This window comes from Berghia stephanieae, chromosome 6 (genome assembly GCF_034508935.2).
Source record: "Berghia stephanieae isolate SIO BIC M18660-M18661 chromosome 6, UCSD_Bste_1.3, whole genome shotgun sequence".
Lineage (NCBI taxonomy): Eukaryota > Metazoa > Mollusca > Gastropoda > Nudibranchia > Aeolidiidae > Berghia > Berghia stephanieae.
The window spans coordinates 43,309,057-43,331,556 of NC_088365.1; the positions used below are offsets into that span (position 1 = coordinate 43,309,057).

At 35.7% G+C, this 22,500-nt stretch overlaps 2 protein-coding genes across 4 annotated transcripts in view; one reads left to right on the plus strand and one right to left on the minus strand.

The window, feature by feature from the left end:
• Window positions 1-22,500, plus strand: part of LOC144975069 (stabilin-2-like) — a 140,391-nt gene that overhangs the window by 57,875 nt on the left and 60,016 nt on the right. For both annotated transcript variants that reach the window (XM_078918761.1, XM_078918762.1), the window contains exons 21-23: window positions 16,043-16,235; window positions 17,668-17,761; window positions 20,059-20,223. In XM_078918761.1, coding sequence (XP_078774887.1) covers window positions 16,043-16,235; window positions 17,668-17,761; window positions 20,059-20,223 — 452 coding nt within the window. The remainder of the gene's footprint in view (window positions 1-16,042; window positions 16,236-17,667; window positions 17,762-20,058; window positions 20,224-22,500) is intronic.
• The window catches only part of LOC144975071 (somatostatin receptor type 4-like), a 52,247-nt gene continuing 32,005 nt past the window's right edge, over window positions 2,259-22,500 (minus strand). For both annotated transcript variants that reach the window (XM_078918763.1, XM_078918764.1), the window contains exons 3-7: window positions 12,099-12,751; window positions 9,965-10,214; window positions 9,070-9,354; window positions 6,974-7,190; window positions 2,259-2,887 (exon numbers count right to left, since the gene is read on the minus strand). In XM_078918763.1, coding sequence (XP_078774889.1) covers window positions 2,590-2,887; window positions 6,974-7,190; window positions 9,070-9,354; window positions 9,965-10,214; window positions 12,099-12,488 — 1,440 coding nt within the window. In that variant the 5' untranslated portion in view covers window positions 12,489-12,751 and the 3' untranslated portion in view covers window positions 2,259-2,589. The remainder of the gene's footprint in view (window positions 2,888-6,973; window positions 7,191-9,069; window positions 9,355-9,964; window positions 10,215-12,098; window positions 12,752-22,500) is intronic.

Sequence of the window (22,500 nt, forward strand, 5' to 3'; positions counted from 1 at the left end):
TACCAGTATCACGCTATAGAAACCCTGATAAACTGCGGCTCCAAGGGCTTAATGGCTCTTGAGGACTACTTTATGATGCCTTTGGCAATCATTTCAAAATACATCCTCTTTTTGGGTCTTATCTCACAGTTATTCCACAATACATATATTGTGGAGTGCATTTATTTTGTTCTTAGTCTTAGATGCGCTTTAACTATTAAGAAGACATTTTCTACACGTTATACAAGTATTACTCTTATTTACATTACACAAACACATTATTGTAATCACGGGTGATATATTATTAGACTGAACACAAACAAAGTCAATAGTGTCTCACAACAACAAAAAGCATTTTTCAAAAAGAAATTGGCCTGAAAAGTATTAATTTATAATCAAAAGAATAAGTTGACTCCAAACGTGCCAAAAAGTCTTACACTTGAAATCTTAAATTGACCCAACACCTGAAAACAGTTTTATGTCGGAATGAGGTGAAAGTTTTCGATTTGCATTGTTTTGCATTTTCTGAAAGAATATGTTCCCCAGGCCATTTTAATCTTTATTTGACGTAAATCGGGTGATTTTTCATGAAGTTATGGTCAGATCTTTGGGAAAGGTATCCAGCAACTTTTCTCAAATTTCATAATTTTTCAACTTGAATAGCAGCAGTAAAATATATTTAGAAATTAAATTAAGCTTTGACATTTCTCGAAGATGTACAAAAAGGGTTTATTTAATCATTTATGACAAGAACTCTCATTTTAGATAAAAATTTACCTTCTATTTAAACTTGGCAATATCTCAGTTCAAATTTTTTCACCATCCGACTGATTATGTCATTCACTGTAATATATATATATATATATATATATATATATAATATATATATATATAATATATTATATATATATATATATATTACACAAAGCCTTTTTGAGGCGATGGTTTACATCTGTTATAATTGAAATCAGAGTGTATTCAGAAAACAGTGTTGGTGTTTATCATTGTTATCAGATGTGTTAGTTCATCTGATAATTATTAAAAACCACTATATAAAGAAATATCACAACATATTCAATACAACATGGACATTCTCAGGGGAGAAGAGATCAATTAATTCAATTAATTTTGCGGTAGACGTTACTAACACTTTCCCCCAATGGATGCCACAAACTATTTCAAGTTTTGTGTGACACGATGCATTACTTAGTATTTAATGAATCTATTATTATTTGAAGTCAGGAAAAAGTCCGAGATTGGCAATGTTCAAAGTCTGCTACGAATCTATCCGTAGTAGACGTTACAGATAACGGTTGGCTTTTATTCTGAGCCTATTTTTACACACAGTTTGTATTGTTCGATGGTGAAGATCGAATATGAAAACGTGTCAAATACTCCACTGGCAAGTTGACACAAAGCCCTTCAGAAATCAACCGCACTCCTTCCCTCCAAACCAATGACACACTCCCAGCTTTATTGGATGACTAATTAGTCATGTCAAATTGAAGTCCGCGTTTTGGTGAAAATACATACTATTTGATACCAAGCAAGCCTTGAAATAATTCGTCCAAATCAAGTTAATGGTTATGATTATGTTAAAAAGAAGCCGCTCCACAAGGTTGGAATCTTCCTAAAGTGTAACCATTATAACAAAGTCTCAATAAAATACAATGACCGTTGAAAAGACAGCTTGATAATAGTATGGTTCATCACCAAGATAAAGAATCATCATTATCACTATTGCCTTTTTCACCCCGGTCAGGGTATAGGCCACAATCAGTTTCCATCCTTCTCTACACTAAGCTAACTTTTTTTTTAATCTCGTTCCATGTCTTATCACTTCTCTGTATATCAGCTTCTTTAATTCTTCTCCATGTTCCCCGTGGCCTTCCCCTTGATCTTCTGCCCTGAGGGTTCCTGTCCACTCAATTCTAGTTTGAATTCCTCATTCTTTTCCCAAATCTCTCACCATTCTTTACTTGCCTGCCCTGCAAAATTCTACGAGACTACTCCCCATCCGCAATCACAGGACTGACCAGAATACAGTATCCATGTTTTGTCAGTAATTGGGTCATTCGGATTATTGGATCTGGTATAGAGTACATTGTTATTTAGTAGCTTCTAATCAATCGGTTGCAAACAGCTATCATTTACAGTTTTATCCCACGGACACAAATACACATTATAATTCATTTGCCCTATGATATTAATGGACTGCTCTCTCTCTCTCTCTCTCTCTCTCTCTCTCTCTCTCTCTCTCTCTCTCTCTCTCTCTCTCTCTTTTTTTTTTTTTTTTTTTTTTTTTAACGATGTGAAGGAAAGTACCCAATTTATTCTACTTTACATTTCTAACAAACTGAAAGAGCCGATCGTGCCCTATTTTCTATTTGTCTAAGGGTTGAATGTTACAGTCCACGTACAATTATTCTCATTTGTGAAGGACCAAGGACTACTACCAAGCTCAAAATAAGTATATATGGGCAATGTATGAACTTAGGCTTTAGAGAAAAGAAATATGTTTATTACTTGCCTGCCCTGCAAAATTCTACGGAACTACTCTCCATCCGCAATCACAGGACTGACCAGAATATTTGACAGAGCCACCGGGTTCTAGCAGGTTGTGTCACGTGTGATGTAGCAGGATGGTCGGTGGTGGTTGTTGTTACTGTTGTTGTTACTGCAGCCGTTAATCTGATGAATCCCTTGTCGCGGGAGACAATGGCTGAGACAGAACAGCCTTTTGAAGGTTATCCAGAATTTCTCAGAGAACCAGCAGTACAGGATGAAGTTGCAGGAAGATTTGAGGGCCATCAGGCATTGCACTATATGCAAATACACCTCCCATGTCAAATCCGTGGTAAACATCTTGTGTACGACGACATCAAACTTGTACATCCCCAGCAGCAAGCTAGAGATATAGTAAACGAAAAATATGTGAAACAAATTTACTTTACAAAAACATAACGTCAGGCACTTAAGACCTATAAAGTTTATACCAGTTACGCTATTCGCTATCCTATAGACAGTTAGCCAGTCTATTCCAAAGTACTTTCCATTAGATCTTATTCATCGAGTCACCCAAGTCATGCTATAATGAAAGGGACAGTAAAAATTCTATCTCTACCTCGACCGAGGCCGTTGTCGGTCTATTTGCTTGTGAGGCAAGTGCTCACAATCTATGGGATTTTCATAAGAAAACAAAACGATTAGTAAACGATAAAGTACAATTATACAATAGCAGCTCCGCGTCTTGAAATTCTAAACACGATCCCAACCCACCGAAAATATAGACCCCGTGAATGCAAAACATTGTTAATATCAAAAACAAGCTGCTAGACTGTTAAAATATGGAATACAAATGAACAGAACTGCTCCAGAAAAAGAATTTAATACTTAACAGCGAACGTTTCAGATTCAAAACCCACCTTCAGCCAATAGTAAAAACTGATAAAATGGTGATATTGTAAGGAGAAAGACGAGACAGGAGGCTTTATCATGACTTGTTTCTTTTTGTCGTTGGCTGAAGAACAATTATGACACCGAAATATTCCGTGTTAGGCTGTAAACTTAGTGCATTCAATTTCCTCTCCTGTTCGTGAATAATTAGTGTGTCATAGACCATATACATTTCTGTAATCTAGTCACAACAAACACATGAAACATACCAGCAAACAAAACTACGTGCAACCTAAAACGTTTATAGATAAAGTTGACATCACTCGGGTCTTTATTATTGTTTTTTGCCATCCACGTTTATGAGAAATTCTCACTTAACTGTTTTAACCATACTATAAACGTTCATGGTTACACAGAGATTTATGTGGTGGTCCGTTATACTTCCAGTTGTCAATGTTGTGGGCTTCATACTGTCTATATTATTACTATCCAAACATATTTATTTAGTGAGAACTCTGTGTTCTCAACGATGCTCTAAAACAATAACAAGGGAACTCCGTGTGTTGTTTCACTTTGTTGGTGGGAAATTGATATGAATTTTAATCCCGAGATAAAACTTTCGCGTTTGATTTAGGCACAGTTCAGTAACTAAAAAGAGTGAGTTGCATTCACTCTTATAGATAGAATGCGCTTGGCCAATGAGTTCACAACATTGCCATCCGGAAGTATAAAGGACCAACACACAGACTCTGTGTAACCATGACTTTTATAGTCTGGTTAATACAGTTTAGTGAGAAGAACTCACAAACGCGGATGGCAAAAACAATAACAAAGGCCTGAGTGACGTCATCTTCGAACTATCTATATGATAAAACAAGAGACCGACTGAGAGGAGAGGTCCAATGGAGAGTAAGACGGATCGGAGAGGAAATTGAATGCACTCAGTTTACAGCCTTAGAAACGTTATTTTTAGTTGGTAGATTTATTTCAGTTTATGATATTGTGAGAATCGTGTTAGTGAAATAAAGTGAGTCCAATGTCTTTTTGGATTTTTGTGTTAGCGAATAAATGTCTTGGGTCAACGACATCATGTGGTAGGGTGATCAAGTCAATTCAATATCATCTTTACTGATGATACTAATGTCGTACTGTCTAAGAGCAAAGCGGGGTAACAGAGAAATATATCAGTTATCCAAGATATGTACAAAGGAAACAAAAAAGTGATAAGGACAGCTGTTGGCTCAACTGATCCATTTAATGTAAGAATTGGATTACACCAGGGATCTGCTCTCAGCCCACTGCTATTTGCAATATAATGAATGTTATAACAGAACCCATTCGGCAAGAGGCACCATGGATCATGATGTATGCGGATGATGTAGTACTCTTGAATGATTCAAAAGCTGAGGCGAAAAGGAACTGGAGAATTGGAGACGGGCGTTGGAAAGGAGGGGATTAAGGATAAGCAGATCGAAGACAGAGTATTTGTCATCGGACACCAGAGAGCAGAACCAACAATAAAGATAGGAGAATAGGATGTGACAGAGACAAACCAATTCAAATGAGATGGGGGCAATGAGATGGAGGTTAAAAAGAGGATACAGGCAGACTGGAATAATTGGAGGAAGGTAACTGGAGTTATGTGTGACAAACGAATTTCAGCAAAGCTGAAAGGAACTATATACAACAGTTGTAAGACCAAGAATGTTATATGGACTAGAGAAAGCAGCTACAACAAAGAAGTAATATAAAGAAGTTGAGGTGGCAGAACTGAAGATTTTGAGATGATCACTTGGTTGGACAAGAACAGATAAAGTGAGAAGTGAAGGAATTCGAAGTTGACTGAAGTGAAGAATGTATCAATAAATATGAGAGAAAATAGATTGAAATGGCTCGGACATGTAAAGAGACTAGAGAGGGAAGGAAAGTATTGGACTTACAATTAGTGGGAAAGAGGAGAAAGGGACACCCAAAGACTAGATGGTGGGATAAGGTAAAGGATGATATGAAAGAACTGGGCCTGGAGGAAGATGATGCTTTGAATCGAGATGAATGGAGATGTGACATTCATTATGGCAACCCTGCAAAATGCGGGATATACTGAAAAGAGAAGAAGAAGATGAATATCATCTTTACCTTTACCAAAAATATCTAAAAATATACGTCTATTCATTTACTACGGTGCCAAGAACGGGATGCAATGGAGCCAGTCCATAGCAATCGAGAGACGTGCGATTTGAGCGACCATGGTCAAAATTATCTGGAAGGCCCATGGTTTTATTTAGCTGGGGGAAGGGGTGACGTTGAGTTACCTCGGTGAGTATGGCATGGCAGTAATTAATTAAGTAGTAGTAGTAGCGTATGGCTACACCTCCAAATTCATTTCGTAAACCCAGCTTCGAAAGTTTTCCTCCGCCCTAAGGATGGTCCCATGGCCACCTTCAAGTTTAGTAACTGGACAGTGGAGGACGATGTGATTGCTGGTCTTTGGGGCTGCCTGACATTTCGGGCAGGTATCACTGTTTCCGAGTTTCAATCTGCACATATTTGATGCAGCTCTGCCATGTCCAGTTAAGAGGCGATTTGAGGAATCCCAGTATTTCCTGGCGTTATAGAATGCAGGGACTCTTTACGTTGGATCTTTTAAGATGCTTCCTCCTCTTGGTGTTTCTTGTTCCACATTTCTCTCCAGTTTTCCTCCACACTGAAGTCTGCCAGTTTTGTTAGGTGGAAAGGTCTTCACGATTTGAGTCTTATTGTTGAAGGTGTCCCCTTTATGATTATTTTTATGGCTCCTGAGAAGGATTATCACGTTACAGGAGCTTGTGCGCTGCCATGACACTGAGGGTGATACCAGCCTAGATCCAATCCTGCTGGAACAGCTGAATATGAGTAACCAGACCAAGAATGATCCAAACCGGCGTCCAGGCAAGGTTCTTCCTTTTCCTGGACCCACGCGTTCAACTCAATTAATTAAGTGACTCAACATCCCCCCCCCCCCCCCACGCGCATACCAAAGCAATCACGTGTGTTGAGACTAAGACGCACTCGTACACACACAGACACACGCACACACACACACACACACACACACACACACACACTTAGCATCATGAAAAGATTTAAATATTTCAATATGTGACACTTTTCAGAATTCAGTCTTGCTTGTTTGATCACTTGTTGATCGCCGTTATGATTCTATTGTTCATTTTCTTGGAGTGGCCATTAAGTTTTATTGTTGTGGTTGTGGATCGCCGTTATTCATTGCTCATTTTCCCTTTACAATGGATTCAATAATACATTTTTTTATCATTCGAAAATGCCTCGAAAATGTTATCTTTTTGATTGTATATAGAGGGCATTGACCTAGTCCCATCCTCAATTTAGGAAACAAGTATTTTAACTATTATTTAGGTGAGCCAGATAATTTCCACGTTAAGAGCAATAAAGATAACCCCCTCTCTCCTCCCAATCGTGTGAAAAAATCATGAACCTAAAGTCTTTTTGACATGCTGGAAACGGAAAGTTACTTTAATCTATAGATAATTACAAACATTGAAAACACATGTTTTACTAGTGAACAGAAGAAAAGACTAACCCGTAGATCATGTAAGGGGCTTGGCAGATAAAGAATGCGACGATGACACTTATTAGCATCATGGTAATCTTCACTTCCTCCCTTGTGACCAATGATCTCGTCTGCCAGTCCGCGCCAAGACAGACCTGTAGATAACGCGTTGATCGTCGGATTTCAATGATGAGCCTTAAGTTCAAACCAAACAGACAGCACAGGGGCAGAAATGTCACTAGGAATCCTGAAAGGAATTAGGGTACATAATTTAATTTTTACGAGAAACCTTTTAAAAAACATACTTTAAGTCATTGAAAGACATTCTTCTTCTTCTTCTTCTTTTCTTTTTTTTTCTTTTTTTTTCTTCTTCTTCTTCTTCTTCTTCTTCTTCTTCTTCTTCTTCTTCTTCTTCTTCTTCTTCTTCTTCTTCTTCTTCTTCTTCTTCTTCTTCCTCTTCTTCCTCCTCCTCCTCCTCCTCCTCCTCCTCCTCCTCCTCCTCCTCGTTCTCTTCTTCCTCACCTTTCTTCGCCTTCTCTTTCTTCACTTCCTCCTCCAGCTTTCTCCTCTCTTCCTCCCCAAAGTCTTCTTCCTTCGTTCTAGCTCAAACTTTGCAATAAAAATTACCAAGTAAATCAAACAAACCATTTCAGATTAGTTTAAATTGAAATACAAATTAAATCACCATTATGGGACCGCGATGTACCAAGCTTTTCCAGATAGCTGAAGATTTACGCCGAGACAACTAGATCTAAATCCTCTGTAATTGTCCATCATTATCAACTATGTTAGTTGCGTTACTTTCCTTACCATAATATTATACTCTGATTACCTATCGCTGCTGGATACAGAAAGAATTACTTATTACCATCGTTTTTACGTCTGTATACCTCCTCTAGCTAAAACTGCACTTGCCGATAACTGCAGTGTTCAGACCCAGCAATAATACACTCTCTGTAGTAACTATATCCATCATTATGGGCCATATCAGTCGGGTTTTTTTCTTTCTTGAGAATATTATGCAGCTAATTTGCAAACAACAACAAATAAATAGATAGTAAATAAAATAATAAATTTTTGGTCCCTGCGCCACGTGTTCAATGTTGGTAAATGAAGATATTAGATTCTATAGCAAGATATGCGACCTCCAAAGTGATGAAAATAAGCATCAGGCGGTCAAACTATTGAGAAACATCAATGACGTAATCGTGTTACAGCTGACCAGTAGTCACGAGTCCTCAGATTCGGTTCCCGGTCAAGAAGGGTTGATTTTTTTTCATGATACTTTTCCTGCATGATTTCTTTCTATCTATCAACCATTGATAATTTCCCTCCAAAAACATTTAGAAATGTAGTTTTTATGTTTTGAATGGAACATCATTTGCTGTAATAGATGTCAGATTGTATAATTTATGCCTTTGTATTTTAATACATATATACCCAACAACAGTAGTCGGCGAATTCCTGTCAGAATCTAGGCCTGGTGATATTATATTTGTCAAGCTTATTAATATATTTTTCATATAACGTATTGTTGCCTATATTTTGGGCATTTCACATTCACAGATTTAGTGTTTAATAAGAGAGTATTGTTCTAAAAGTTATGGAACAAATTCTGATTATGGGAGCCTCCAGTCGGCATCCTCTATTGTATTCTCCTTTTTATTTATTGTCTTACTTTTCATAACGTTTGAATAACCAAGTGGTAGGTGATTTCAAATTTCTTAAAATGAACAAAGCAAATAAGTCTACAATTATTTTTTTAGTTATCGATACTGTTACTACAAGGCGAATAAGTAAATATCAAAAAGTTCATGGATTATTTCTAGAACCAAAATAAAACAATTGGACCGTACTATGGACTAGTAACCTATCAAATATTTTTTCATAACTCGTATGTTCATTTTCGTTCCCATGGTTTTATGTTCAAGCCAAGTTTCGATCAGCGGTTCGAATTAACCCCCCCCCCCCCCCCCCCCCCCCCCGCAGTTTAGCCATATAAAGTGAATAATGGATAAAAAAGCAATCTATTTTTAACAAAAAAATGGCGAGCAAGTAGCTTTGTCAAAATCTTCTTGTTATGCGATTTGGTCCATTTGATTAAAAACAGATCAATTGCCTTTTACCTTGGACTACACAAATGTAGATCTGGTTATTATAAGGAAACACCCAGTTTAACACTAGCGTAGATTCCCCGGTTGTCGTCTTGACATACTCAATCTCCACGTCAAAGAATTTGGGAATGAGGAGGATGAAGGCGATGATTGTGATGATGACGATGACAAATCTAGCGCGATTGACAGAACACAGTGTCATGGCTTGCATGGGCTGACAAATGGCGATGTATCTCTCTACGGCAAGCATGATGGTCACTCCGATGGTTGTGTATAAAAACACCTCCATGAAAATGTCTAACGTGGAGGAAAGAAAGAATGAATGAAAGAAATTAGAATAAGATGCAAAAAATGTGATGTTGGTAAACATAGCATTTGTGCACGTGTTTAAGGAACGCATACACCATTTCTTCCTGTCACATCAATCGTACTAATACTCAAAACTATGTGTAAACTAAACAGTTTATAATCTGTTAGAGATAATTTAGAAGTAATCAGCCAACTGAAGACAGAAAGCGGAGAAATCCGAAGCCAAATTTCAGTATATTACAACTAAGCATCATGAGCGACAGGATGATTATCGTCTTGACACGGCCTGACAGAGATACGCATTGTCTGACATTAAAAACCCTATCGCCACCAGAAGTTTCTTGTCTCTGTATGTCAGACTTGGACAATACCCTGGTCACCAATTTCCCCAAGATCTGATCTCTAGTCCCAATGCAACGTTCTCAAACCGTCGTCAACCCACATCATGATGCATTATTTCTCCAGATGCTCTGCTTTTCCCAACCCGTTCTCGTAGCGTTTGCAAGTCAGCAATCCACGTCACGATCTGAGACATATCTCACCTTATGCAGGCAGAACTATTAAACATGTTAAAGACTCGCAATCTATTCGTACTTACTAGTAAAGTGAGAATAAATGGCTTTCTCACTCGACAATTGAAATACACAATCGTCAATCTTGTCAATGATGATTCTTGCCAGTAAGAGGAGTAGGTACATGAGGTCAGCTACAGCCAAAGCGGTCAAGTAGCAGTTGGTGGACGTAACCATCGTTTTCCTGGACAACACAATCATGGTGAGAATTATACCCACAATGCCACTGCCGCAAAGAACAGGCTCGATCACGTCCTTAAAGAAACCGCTTGGCAGCTGTGGAAAAAAAAGACGTTTGTTTTAAATCCTTTTTCTGGTAGCATCAAAGTCTAACTATAATCGGGTGGTGTAATTTTATAATATAGCAGAAAATAATACGAACCTTTTGAGCAGTATCTCGTGAACAGTGAACAGTCGATTTGGAGTCAGTAATTTGCTTTTAATGAAAATGCAATGAGTGTCAAATAAATTAAAATCAGCATTATGAATTACAATAACGATACGAAAGTAGAAACATAAAATAAGATAACAACAACGATGTTGACCGTTACCGAATGAATCTTGAGGTTTCCATTCATCTCGTCTGTAGACGCATTACATCATTAACTGGATATTATGATGATATAAAATAGTACAAGGGCAACAGAGCTCTGTTATAATATTAACAACAACAGAAATATGTAGTAATAATAATAATAATAGTAATAATAATAATAATAATAATGATGATGATGATGACGATGACGATGATAATAATAATAATAATAATAATAATAATAATAATAATAATAATAATAATAATAATAATAAATAATAATAAATAATAATAATATAATAATAATAATAATAATGACAATAATATAATAATAATAAGAAGAGAAGAAGAAGAAGAAGAAGAAGAAGAAGAGAAGAAGAAGAAAGAAGAGAAGAAGAAGAAGAAGAAGAAAGAAGAAGAAGAAGAAGAAGAAGAAGAAAGAAGAAGAAGAAGAAAGAAAGAAGAAGAAGAAGAAGAAGAAGAAGAAGAAGAAGAAGAAGAAGAAGAAGAAGAAGAAGAAGAAGAAGAAGAAGAAGAAGAAGAAGAAGAAGAAGAAGAAGAAGAAGAAGAAGAAGAAGAAGAAGAAGAGAAGAAGAAGAAGAAGAAGAAGTAAAGAAGAAGAAGAAGAAGAAAAAAGAATAAAGAAGAAGTAAAGAAGACAAAGAAAAAAAAAGAAAAAAGAAGGAAGAAGAAGAAGAAAAGAAGAAAAGAAGAAGAAGAAGAAGAGAAGAGAAAGAAGAAGTGAAGAAGACAGAAGAAGAAGAAAAAGAAAAGAAAAGAAGAAACACAAGAAGAGAAAAGAAGAAGAAGAAGAAGAAGAAGAAGAAGAAGAAGAAGAAGAGAAGAAGAAGAAGAAGAGAAGAAGAAGAAGAAGAAGAAGAAGAAGAAGAAGAAGAAGAAGAAGAAGAAGAAAGAAGAAGAAGAAGAAGAAGAAGAAGAAGAAGAAGAAGAAGAAGAAGAAGAAGAAGAAGAAGAAGAAGAAGAAGAAGAAGAAGAAGAAGAAGAAGAAGAAGAAGAAGAAGAAGAAGAAGAGAAGAAGAAGAAGAAGAAGAAAGAAGAAGAAGAAGAAGAAGAAGAAGAAGAAAGAAGAAGAAGAAGAAGAAGAAGAAGAAGAAGAAGAAGAAGAAGAAGAAGAAGAAGAAGAAGAAGAAGAAGAAGAAGAAGAAGAAGAAGAAGAAGAAGAAGAAGAAGAAGAAGAAGTCTAGGTTAAAGTCAAAATCAGTTGACTATGTAAAAAAGTTTTTAATTCTTCAAAATGAAGACTTGCTTTCCTTAAAGAATGCACATATTTAAAAAAAATTAATTCAATAAGTTAGGTTAAGTGACTAATGAAAATATCAATAAAGTAACAAATGAAGGAACAGGCGCTGGTGTAAGGTCAAGTTCTGATGATGTTTGTATAAAACAGTGTTACGCAAAGCAAGAAAAAAAACAAATACAAGAAAAACATCCATCTTAGGCTGATTTTTTGGGTGGATATATTCTTTTTCTTTTCTTTCTTGCTTTGGCACTGTTTCTCTACACAGTCAGATCTTCATAGATTAAGTTCAACTTTAATTTTAAACATTAGATTCACATCGATATGATATTATTTTGAGATAATTTTAAACTTGGGATAGACTCACCGACAAACTTGACATGCATGTGTAATTCAACCATTTGTCGGTCGGCACCGTCTTGTTCAATAGTTCGGAGTAATGGTCACCCATTTTAAAATGATGGTGTCCACCACCAACAATTTCTGCGGCCGCTTGTCCTTTTTTCAGTAGCTCCGTTGAAATCGCTTGAGTAACTGAATCAACCGTCGTAATAGCAAAAGTCGCGGTTCCATTCCCATGAAATAACTGGTTATCTGTACCGTTGATAGAATAAACGCTATTCTGGACATCCCGATTTGAAGAGATATTGAGAATAGGTGCTTGTCTCACCACGCTTGAAACTGTACTTATGACGTCATCATTTACGGTAGTGATTGATGGATTGTCGAGGTTGGGGAGAGGAGGAGGCAACGCCATTCCGGAAGGGGAGATAGGATTATTACAGTCACCGGAAATGAGTGTTTAACTAGAAGCAGCGGGTGTTAATACATCTAGCGGCCATAGCCAGAGTGGGCGTGTTGATGATTTTGCGGCGAGACGATTTTGATGTACATGACGATACATTTTTATGATTAATGGGGATGATGACCATGATGATGATGATGATGATGATGACGGTGGTGGTGGTCGTGCTGGTGGTGGTATTGAGGGCGTTGATACAGTCGTTGTCCTCTAGAAATCTGTTGGAGACAGAGATGAGAATGGTGAGGTTAGATGATGAATCTGATTGATTGCTTCATGGCATGATATTTGTGTACTCGAATTTGATTCGTAGATAGGGTGGGAGAGAAAGGGGCGCAGATTGTTTCCAGATATGATCACTCAACGCAAATAAGGGCTTATTTTAGCATTGTTGTAACGGATAATATGTTACATTGGTTTGAAGAGAATCTTACTTACAACAATCAGTACCTACATGACAATCTGGGTTTTTATACGTGCAAATAAATACACGTTGGGTGGGAGGAGCAGGGCCACGTAGTTCCAGGTCTGATAACCCAACACAATAAAGCAAATAGCATTCTTATAATAATGGGTAATATGTTTCGTTAGTTTAAGGGGATTTCAAGTATAACTATCAATAATAATAACTAATAATAATAATAATAATAATATAATAATAATAATAATAATAATAATAATAATAATAATAATAATATAATGACAATAATAATATAATAAGAAGAAGAAGAAGAAGAAGAAGAAGAAGAAGAAGAAGAAAGAAGAAGAAGAAGAAGAAGAAGAAGAAGAAGAGAAGAAGAAGAAGAAAAGAGAAGAAAAGAAGAAGAAGAGAAGAAGAAGAAGAAGAAGAAGAAGAAGAAGAAGAAGAAGAAGAAGAAGAAGAAGAAGAAGAAGAAGAAGAAGAAGAAGAAGAAGAAGAAGAAGAAGAAGAAGAAGAAGAAGAAGAGAAGAAGAAAAGAAGAAGAAGAAGAAAAGAAGAAGAAGAAGAAGAAGAAGAAAGAAGAAGAAAAGAAGCAAGAAGATAAGGAACTAGAGAAAATAAGAGAGAGTAGAATGTGAAAAGGAAGATAAGTTACATGAAGAAGAAGAGAAAAAGCTATACAAAATGCAGAACTACATGAAGAATGGGTTAAGTGCAAAAAATAAGTTGGGTGGGAGGGAAGAGGGAACGTAAGATTCAGGTATGATAAAAAGAAAATAAAGCAAAGAGCAGTATAAAAGGGAAAGATTCGTAGTTGTAAGGAGGGATTAAGATAGAACACAGTCAATGACAAATTGGGTTATGAGACCTTCAAATAAGTATACGTTGGGTGGGAGGGAGAAGGGCAAAGGTGGGTAGGATTTTGCGATATGTCTTTGCAATAAAAAATGATTCACAAAAAATGTGTTTATTTTAGGACTTAAATCGAAGAGTCATCCTTGACTAAGTAGTAATATATCTGGACTTGTAGCAAAATCAAGCAATGTTGAGCCTGATCAGTGATCAGAATGGAGACCATCGTGGTAAACTCTGGCCTCGGCTTACCGAAAAATTACCATAACTAGAAAAAGATGTGAATGAGTTGCTGGATAAAAGCAGTGGCGATTATCATCAGGCTTAGATCTGTGACAACGGGGTAAAGCGCTATATAAATCTTATTCTTTTAGAAAAGAAAACAATCATTTAAAGGAATGTTATTCATTTTCCTGACTAAAGCATATTAAAAATAAGGTTCTTTTTTTTTTACTCCTTACTATCGAATTCATTTACCAGCACCATTGTTAAATTACTATCTGGTTTAAGTCATAGTTATTTCTCATTTTAAATCTGATGCGACAAAGGACCTTGTTTATATTTTTACTGTCAAGAAAGAAATGCGATACGCCTCACTTTACTTTGAAGTGTTATAATTACAGAAAGCAAAACAAAAAATAATAAAACAATCGAAAGAAAAAATACCACAAATCAAAGCAAAACACACAAAAAGAGAAATAAATGCAGACACAAACATGCACACACTTGCATTTTATGTTAGTTAATTAATTTATCATGCATGCCTTCATTTTGTTAGAATTTGGACATACTTATAATTACATACTTGTTAACATTGCTTCCACTTCCCTAAGCAAGGTATATTGTTATCAATGTCTAATGAACAGTTAGATTGTAAGCACAAATACCATAATAGATTTTGGTTAGACGATTATTATACTCCATTGTTAGTATTGGATATCCAAAACCAATAATTTGAACAAATAAAATACTCAAATACAAATTCAAAATAGGTATATTAAATAGTATTCGAGGCCTCAGCCACACTAAATAGGTAAAACAATTGTAGGTACGAATACCTTTGCACATGTTTTGTGAGACCGCAAACACGTAAACCGTTTGACTACGCGACGGATCTTTAAGAAGCATAATATTGATGCTAAGCGAATAGGTAAAATTTTCACAACCTCTGTCAGTCAGATTCTACATACCAACACACAAGACTGTGTAACCTTTAACGTTTATTATCTGATTGATAGAATTTGGTGACAACTAATCATTAAGAGGCTTTCTAAACATAATGACAAAGAGCTAAGCGACGTCAACGTTGTTCCTCATATAACATTAATTAACATAAGCATTTAAGCAAAGAGAGCTGCAGCATTTTGACTCATGCTTTATTCAAAAGTTGAGTGGATTCGTTTTCACTGTCCTCTTGATGAAAACGGTGAGACATAATGTCAGGTTACAGTAAATGAATTCTCAACAGGAAAAGTTTGAAAAAAAATGCTGTGTTTGTTGATACACACTTGTCACTTTGTTTAATCAACAAAACAATACGAGTATGCAATATGGATATATATATATATATATATATATATATATATATATATATATATATATATATATAAATGTGTGTGTATATGTATGTGTTTGTGTGTGTGTTTTTGTGTTTATAGAAGGAACGAAATTGACGTCACTCAGCTATTTGTAATTGTTTTTAGCCAGCCATTGTTATGAGTAGTTCTCACTAAATAGTATTAATCATACTATAAAACGTTTAAGGTTACACATAGATTTATGTATTGATACGTTGTATCCAGCTGGCTGATATGAGTTTTTAAAAAACTAAATATAATATAGCATCAATATAAACAAATACCATGAAATAATAGTGGTCGATTTTTTTATCAAAGGATCGATTAATAAAACATTTACAGTGTTCTTTTTTTTTTACTTCTGCAGAACTGTTTTTGCTTGTTGCAATCTTCAGGACGTGGAATTAGGTTGTTGTAGGGAATAAATAAATGAAGCGTTGTGAATCGAATCGGGCATGGCGAATTCGTGTAAACTAGCTTTATAAATCTTCATATAATTTTGTCTATGAATTTATGAGAGGAAAGAAATTGTCTTATAAGCAGTGTTTTTTTCCATTCTATAAATAATATTTCTAACTAATTTTTCCCCCCCCCCCCCCCACCCCCTTCCAAAAAAAAAAAACCCAACAAAAAAAACAACTAAACTACCCAACCCCCAGCTTGCACGTGTCTTCATGGTGAGTGTGACAACGGCCCCGCTGGCACAGGCCTGTGTAAACCAGGGACCTGTAACAAGGACTGGGCCATGGGAGATAACTGTGATAAACGTACATTTGAATGTGGTGACGAGACGAGTAAGATTTGCCACACCTTTGGCTACTGCGTTCGTCCTAACGGATCGGATGTTAATATGTAAGTAGCATTCTGTAACTACCCCAAAACGGTAATATTCAGGCTAAACTTTAGGTTGGAAATTTAATTTACAGTAAAATCAAAAATAAAACAAACAAACAAACAAAACAAGCCAAAAAAAAAATCCAACAAAACAACCCCCCCCCCCCCCCTAAAAAAAAAAAAAAAAAAAAAAAAAACAAAAAAAACAACAACAAAAAAACCAACAAAACAAACAAAAACAAAAGAAAAATATACGTTCTTAAATAGCATCTAAGAAGATAAATTTTGAAAATATGTAAAAAGGTAAATAAAAAAGTTAACTGATAAATTTTCATATTTTTATCAGTTCAAACTTACATACCATCTTTTACATAATTTATTTGTTCCTTTATAATACTAGACTGAAACTGAATGGGCTTCATATCCATGGCCTCGGTTACAAACCTTTTAACTAGGGAATATCAAACTATGCAAGATATTATTTTTTTTCAACTGCCGACGATATAATGCTCCAATGGACATGGATGCTTTTTGTCACGTGGCAAAATCGAGCACTTTTATTGGATAGTTTTACCCAATATTTCCAGACTTGTTGCGTCAATGGCTGAAAATCGATCGTGGCCTAATATTCAAAAGTCACTTTTTCTTGTAGTTTAAAAGTTTGTGATCGAGTCCATTAAATATTTTTCATTCTTTTTGTTCTGAAAACTTCTACTTCAAATTTTGATCAAGATGTTCACCAAATTGTCAGTAAATATCAAACCTCTGACATTTTTTCGATCTTTGAAGATGAACTTCAATTTGGCAGAAAATCGAAAACCTGAACCTACGAATTTCAGAGTCTGTGATAAGTTAGAATTTTTTATCGATCGATATTTGAGAGAAAAGTTTTATGGCCAAAATGAAAAATATGTTTGAAAGTGTACACCAATAGTTAGCATGGTGAAATTTTAGAATCGCGTTAGATAAATGTACATCTCTATTTTACAATCTGGCAGCCCTGAGCCATTATATTGAATTTTATCTTGGAATCTATTGCGTTGAATTGACAATTATAAATTAATACTTGCTATTCCATTGTAAAAAAAATAACAACGCGATATAAACTAAAATGACCGAAGGAAAAAGCCAATCCATAAGAGAAAGAACAGAGCCAAAACAATGCAAGATATTTACGTCACGCCATATACAATACAGTTGTACTTGCTCGAACCCAGGACCTTCCGATCCGAAAGCGAGTGTCATATCACTAGACAACATAGCCACACTACTACTACTACTACTACTACTACTACTACTACTACTACTACTACTACTACTACTACTACTACTACTACTACTACTAATACTACTACTCTCTCTCTCTCTCTCTCTCTCTCTCTCTATATATATATATATATATATATATATATATATATATATATATATATATATATACTAATCTTGACAGATGCAAGTGTAAAGAAGGCTATTATCAAGAAGGTGATGATAATTGCGTACGAACACCACCGTGTATAGAAGAGCCCTTCCCGTGTCATATCCAGGTGAGCCCAGAAAAAAAGCAACAACAATAATTTATATATATATTGCATATTATTGATAATTGAAATGAAAACTAAATCTTTTGTACTGTTTGACAATGAGGTCGATGCATTTTTGTTATGCTCTCATTCAATGTCTATAAATGACCATTAATTTTCTTTTAAAACCAAGGGTTGTTGATAGACTGCTCTCGTGGTAGGGGGCTGTGGTTTCTTTTACAAAAGTAATTTTTTTCAAACTTTAATAGTTCGTAATGTTTTTTTGTTGTTTTGTTTGGTTTTTTTTTTTGGTTTTTTTTTTTTGTTTTTTTTTTTTGTTTTTTGGGGGGGGTTTTTTTTTCATGGAAAAATAATCTTAAACGACAGGAAACACTTATATTCTTTATTTTAAGAAAAAGATTATTTTTCCTCTCTAGATTTTTCAGAGCCCTTGTTTGACAAGGGGACAACTCGAACAAACAAACAAACAAACCAACAAAAATAAATAGAACACAAAGAGAGAGAGAGAGAGAGAGAGAGAGAGAGAGAGAGAGAGATAGATAACGAAAGGAAGAGAGAGACAGAGAGAGAGAGAGAGATCGCGACTGATATATAATATATATATATAAAAGAGAGAGAGAGAGAAGAGAGAGGAAAAGAGAGAGAGAGGGGGAGAGGGAGAGAGAGAGAGAGAGAGAGAGAGAGAGAGAGAGAGAGAGAGAGAGCCCTTAATGTCAATATAATGTTATAATGAAATTTCAAAATTGGTGCACGATAACATGGATTCATACAATGGAGACAAAACATTTTATGGGAATCCCACTGCATTCTGCAAACTTTTTTTTACAGTCGATCTCTGGGTGAGGTTCCTGACCTCCCACAGCGGGCAGGGAGGCACTTACTGTGTCTTCTATCTCCTTAAATATGTTTTCCAACATGCTTTCTGTCTTTGTTTTGGAATGAGATTATTTGTTTTTTTCCTGGCCCTGGCTGGGAGGGAAACAGTCAAATGCATAGTTAATGTTTTGGGAGATGATATTTTATTCCTTGTAAATCATCTCTCTCTGTTATCTATTATTATATGTGTTATTTTGAATGTGTAATGTAAGTATTTGAGTGCATTCCTCTTTGTGCTTGTGTCCGGATGAGACTTATAGGTGATCTCAAACTAAGTACATTGGTGGTATGCTCTTGGAATCTACATCTGATCCCAATTTTTTCCCAGTTCCCCTGTCTTCCTTTTTCTTAGGAGCTCTAATTGTAATTCTAGAACTTTTTACTAACCTATTTTCTTCCTTTTTACTGGTTCCGATATAACCTAAATGTGTTGCAAGCGCCTAAAAAACCCTTAAAAACAAACAAAACAAAACTGTCGCACTAAAATTTATTACAAATTAAATTGTTTTCCTAACTCTTGAATTTCATCGTCACTTCTGGGGATTTTTTCCAGTAAAAGTAAACATAAACCGTTATAAAAACACGTATAATTTTGTTCTATTTTCAAAGAAAAAAAAACTATTTTCTCTATAGATTTCTGGATCGATTCCGTGTCCTTGACACCTGGTACAAAATCTCTAGTAATCAGCTATGTGTACTGACAGTACATGCATGGTCTCTCAAGGAAGCTAAGCTTTGCATTATTTAATCCAATTATAAAATAAATATGCTTTTTTTCTGCGAATCTTAGAGCCTTTACTAATGTTTAATGGACGTCAAATTTTGCATTAAAATATTATTCATTATAATGCTGAGGTTCTTTAACAAAGCACTGATAACGAAAATAATTTTACAGGCATTGTTCTTCGATTTCTTTCGTGGCAACGGCATAAGCTCAACATTTTGAATCACCGTTAGCGGAAATGTGTGTATCAAAGAATCGTATCAAATGTATTCGACCTAAGAAGAATATGAACCATCTAAAATAACACTTTTTATATTTTTATTATCTAAAAATGTTTTATTACTTTACCTTCATTCGATTTTAACCGCTCGACGCAAGGTTCATAGCTGTACTTATAAACATCTGGCAATGGTTAGAAAAAATGAGAAAAGCGGAGTAATTTTAGGCATATTACGTTCGGTGCCAATTCCGACCAGACCAAAGTTGACCCGAAGCAGAATCGGCTAATGAGAAAATTAAAACAAACTTAAAGTCTTGCTTTATTCAGAGTCTCGTGTAAAAAATTGATTGCTTGCCATATCATCTGTCAATTAACAAGAAAAGAAAAGAAATGTAACAGACGTCTAAAAATGTAAGCCTTTGTTATTCTATGAGCATGAAAAATACAAATATGATTTTGTTGCATTTTCTTTTTCTCCAGGCTAAATGTGAAGATCTTGGAAGAAAGTTTGGACGAAAAGTGAAATGCACTTGTCTGGATGGATGGGAAGGAGATGGAAGATTTTGTTTTCCCGTAGACCCATGCGAGAAAAACAAAACATTATGTGAACCTCCCTTGATGTGCTTTTATGATGGACCGGGAAAGGTGAGGATGTTTTAAGAACAGCTGAGTGCTTGGAGCTAAAATTTAGGTCAGGATTCAATGTGATTTAAAATATAACAGAATGAATTTTAATTTACTACAAATTCATAGAAGCGATATTCAGCAAGACTAAAATTGCGCCTCGTTGATATATTAAGTAGTACAAGTCTTGGATTTACAACATGGCAATAAGTTCAAGGCTAAGAGGCTAAGTCTGTAGCCTTTGTACAGGCGTGGCCTGATACTAAACCAAAAAATCGTCATAAAAGAAGACAAAGATCTTGGAAAAATATGAATTGTGAGTCACAACACCAATAGAATCATTTGTTTCTTCTAACATGGAACAGGGTGACAGAGCGTACCTCTTTGTTTATAACTTCAAAGGGATGCCCAAGGCAAGATGGGCACTTCACTGCAGTCGATGAAGTTATTGAAAAATGTCCGTATCGAGTATTGGTAGGTGAAAGGGCAGGTCTTTTTGATCGACACTATTCACGAGATTGCTAGCCTTACAGTGCCCAAATAATTAAGTCATAAAACACGGTGACGATCAACTATAAAAGCCCCAAAACCAACCATCCGCGTTTATGAGTAATTCTCACTAAACTGCAATTCTCACTTAACTGTTTTGATCCGTTATACTTCTGGATGGCAATGTTGTGAGCTTCTTAGCCAAGTTCACACTATCGAGTGATCGAACGAAGATGACGTCACTCAAGTCTTTGTTATTGTTTTTTTTTTGCCATCCGCGTTTATGAGTAATTCTAACTAAACTGTATTAACCAGACTATAAACGTTCAAGATTACACATCGTTTTGTGTGTTGGTCCGTTATAGATAGTATGCGCTTGGCTAATAAGTTCACAACACTGCCATCCGGAAGTATAACGGACCAACACACAAAACTCATGAACTTTTATAATCCGGATAATACAGTTCAGTGAGAATTACTCATAAACGCGGATGGCAAAAAACAATAACAAAGATCTGAGTGACGTCATCTTCGATCTATCTATACTTCCAGATGGCAATGTTGTGAGCGTCTTAGACATGCGCATACACTTTAGAAGGAACGAGATTGGCGTCACTCAGATTAGTATTATTGTTTTTAGATATCCATTGTAATTATTCGTTCTCACTAAGTTGTGTCAATCAGACTATAGATAGTATGCGCTTGACTAAGAAGCTCACAACTTTGCCACCCGGAAGTTTAACGGCCAATACACAAAACTATATGTAACCATGAATTTTTATAGTCTGGTTAATACCGTTAAGTGAGAAATGCTCATAAAGATGGATGGCAAAAAACAATAATAAAGACCCGAGTGACGTCAACTTCATTCTATTTATAGATAGACCGAAGACAGAAACATAAAGTCCAAAAAAAAAAAAAATAAAAAAAAATAAACACAAGAAAATAAAACGATAACAAAGTAACACCCCCTTCTTTTCCCCTATTCTTTGAACTCCTACCGCCCCCCCTCCCCCCTCACCCCCACCCCCGCCTTACTCTCCGTGTGCCAAAGTCATTAACAGAACAAGGCTTTCGATGCTTTAGCTCCCCGAAGAGGGAATGCTTTTGACACCTTATTCCGTTCTTTGGTGGCAGATTTTGGGCGAAAAATGGCAATAAATACGTATACAGTCGCTAAACCTACTGAGAATAACATGATACGGAAAATACAGCACGCTTAACTCACGGTCCCATTATTTTTTTCCCTCAAATCTCACGAGACTTGAAAACTAAAATTGGAATGGTTGTTTCTTAAACCAAATAGCCTCCAACAGTCAAGACGTCACTTCCTTCGTAATGACGCAGAGCAACTTAGTAACTGGCTCTAAACTATCGGAACAATGGCGGACGCCCTAATGAAATATTTCTCCGACGAGCATAAACGTGTATCCAGAGGAGAAAAATATTATAAATCTGATCATCTTTTGACCTTTATACATTCTGATCACTTGACATATGAAAAGTTCTAGCCAGCATGAAGAATAAAAAGTACCGATTTTCTTTGTTTAGAACCACGCTGCTCGCCGTTGCTGGGCGACGTGACATCAGACTATGGAATCCAATTGTGGTTAGAATTAACCTAGTTGCTAAACGGCAGCAATCCCTTTTGGTCAGATAAATTTTACTTCATGCATCGTATTAAACAAAAATAAAGATGGCGGAATGTTTCAGAACCAAAACATTTCTTCAGCCAACAACAAATATAATTATCGTTGTGATCCATTATAAACGAAACCCAATCAAAAAGATAAAAGCTACAACGATAAA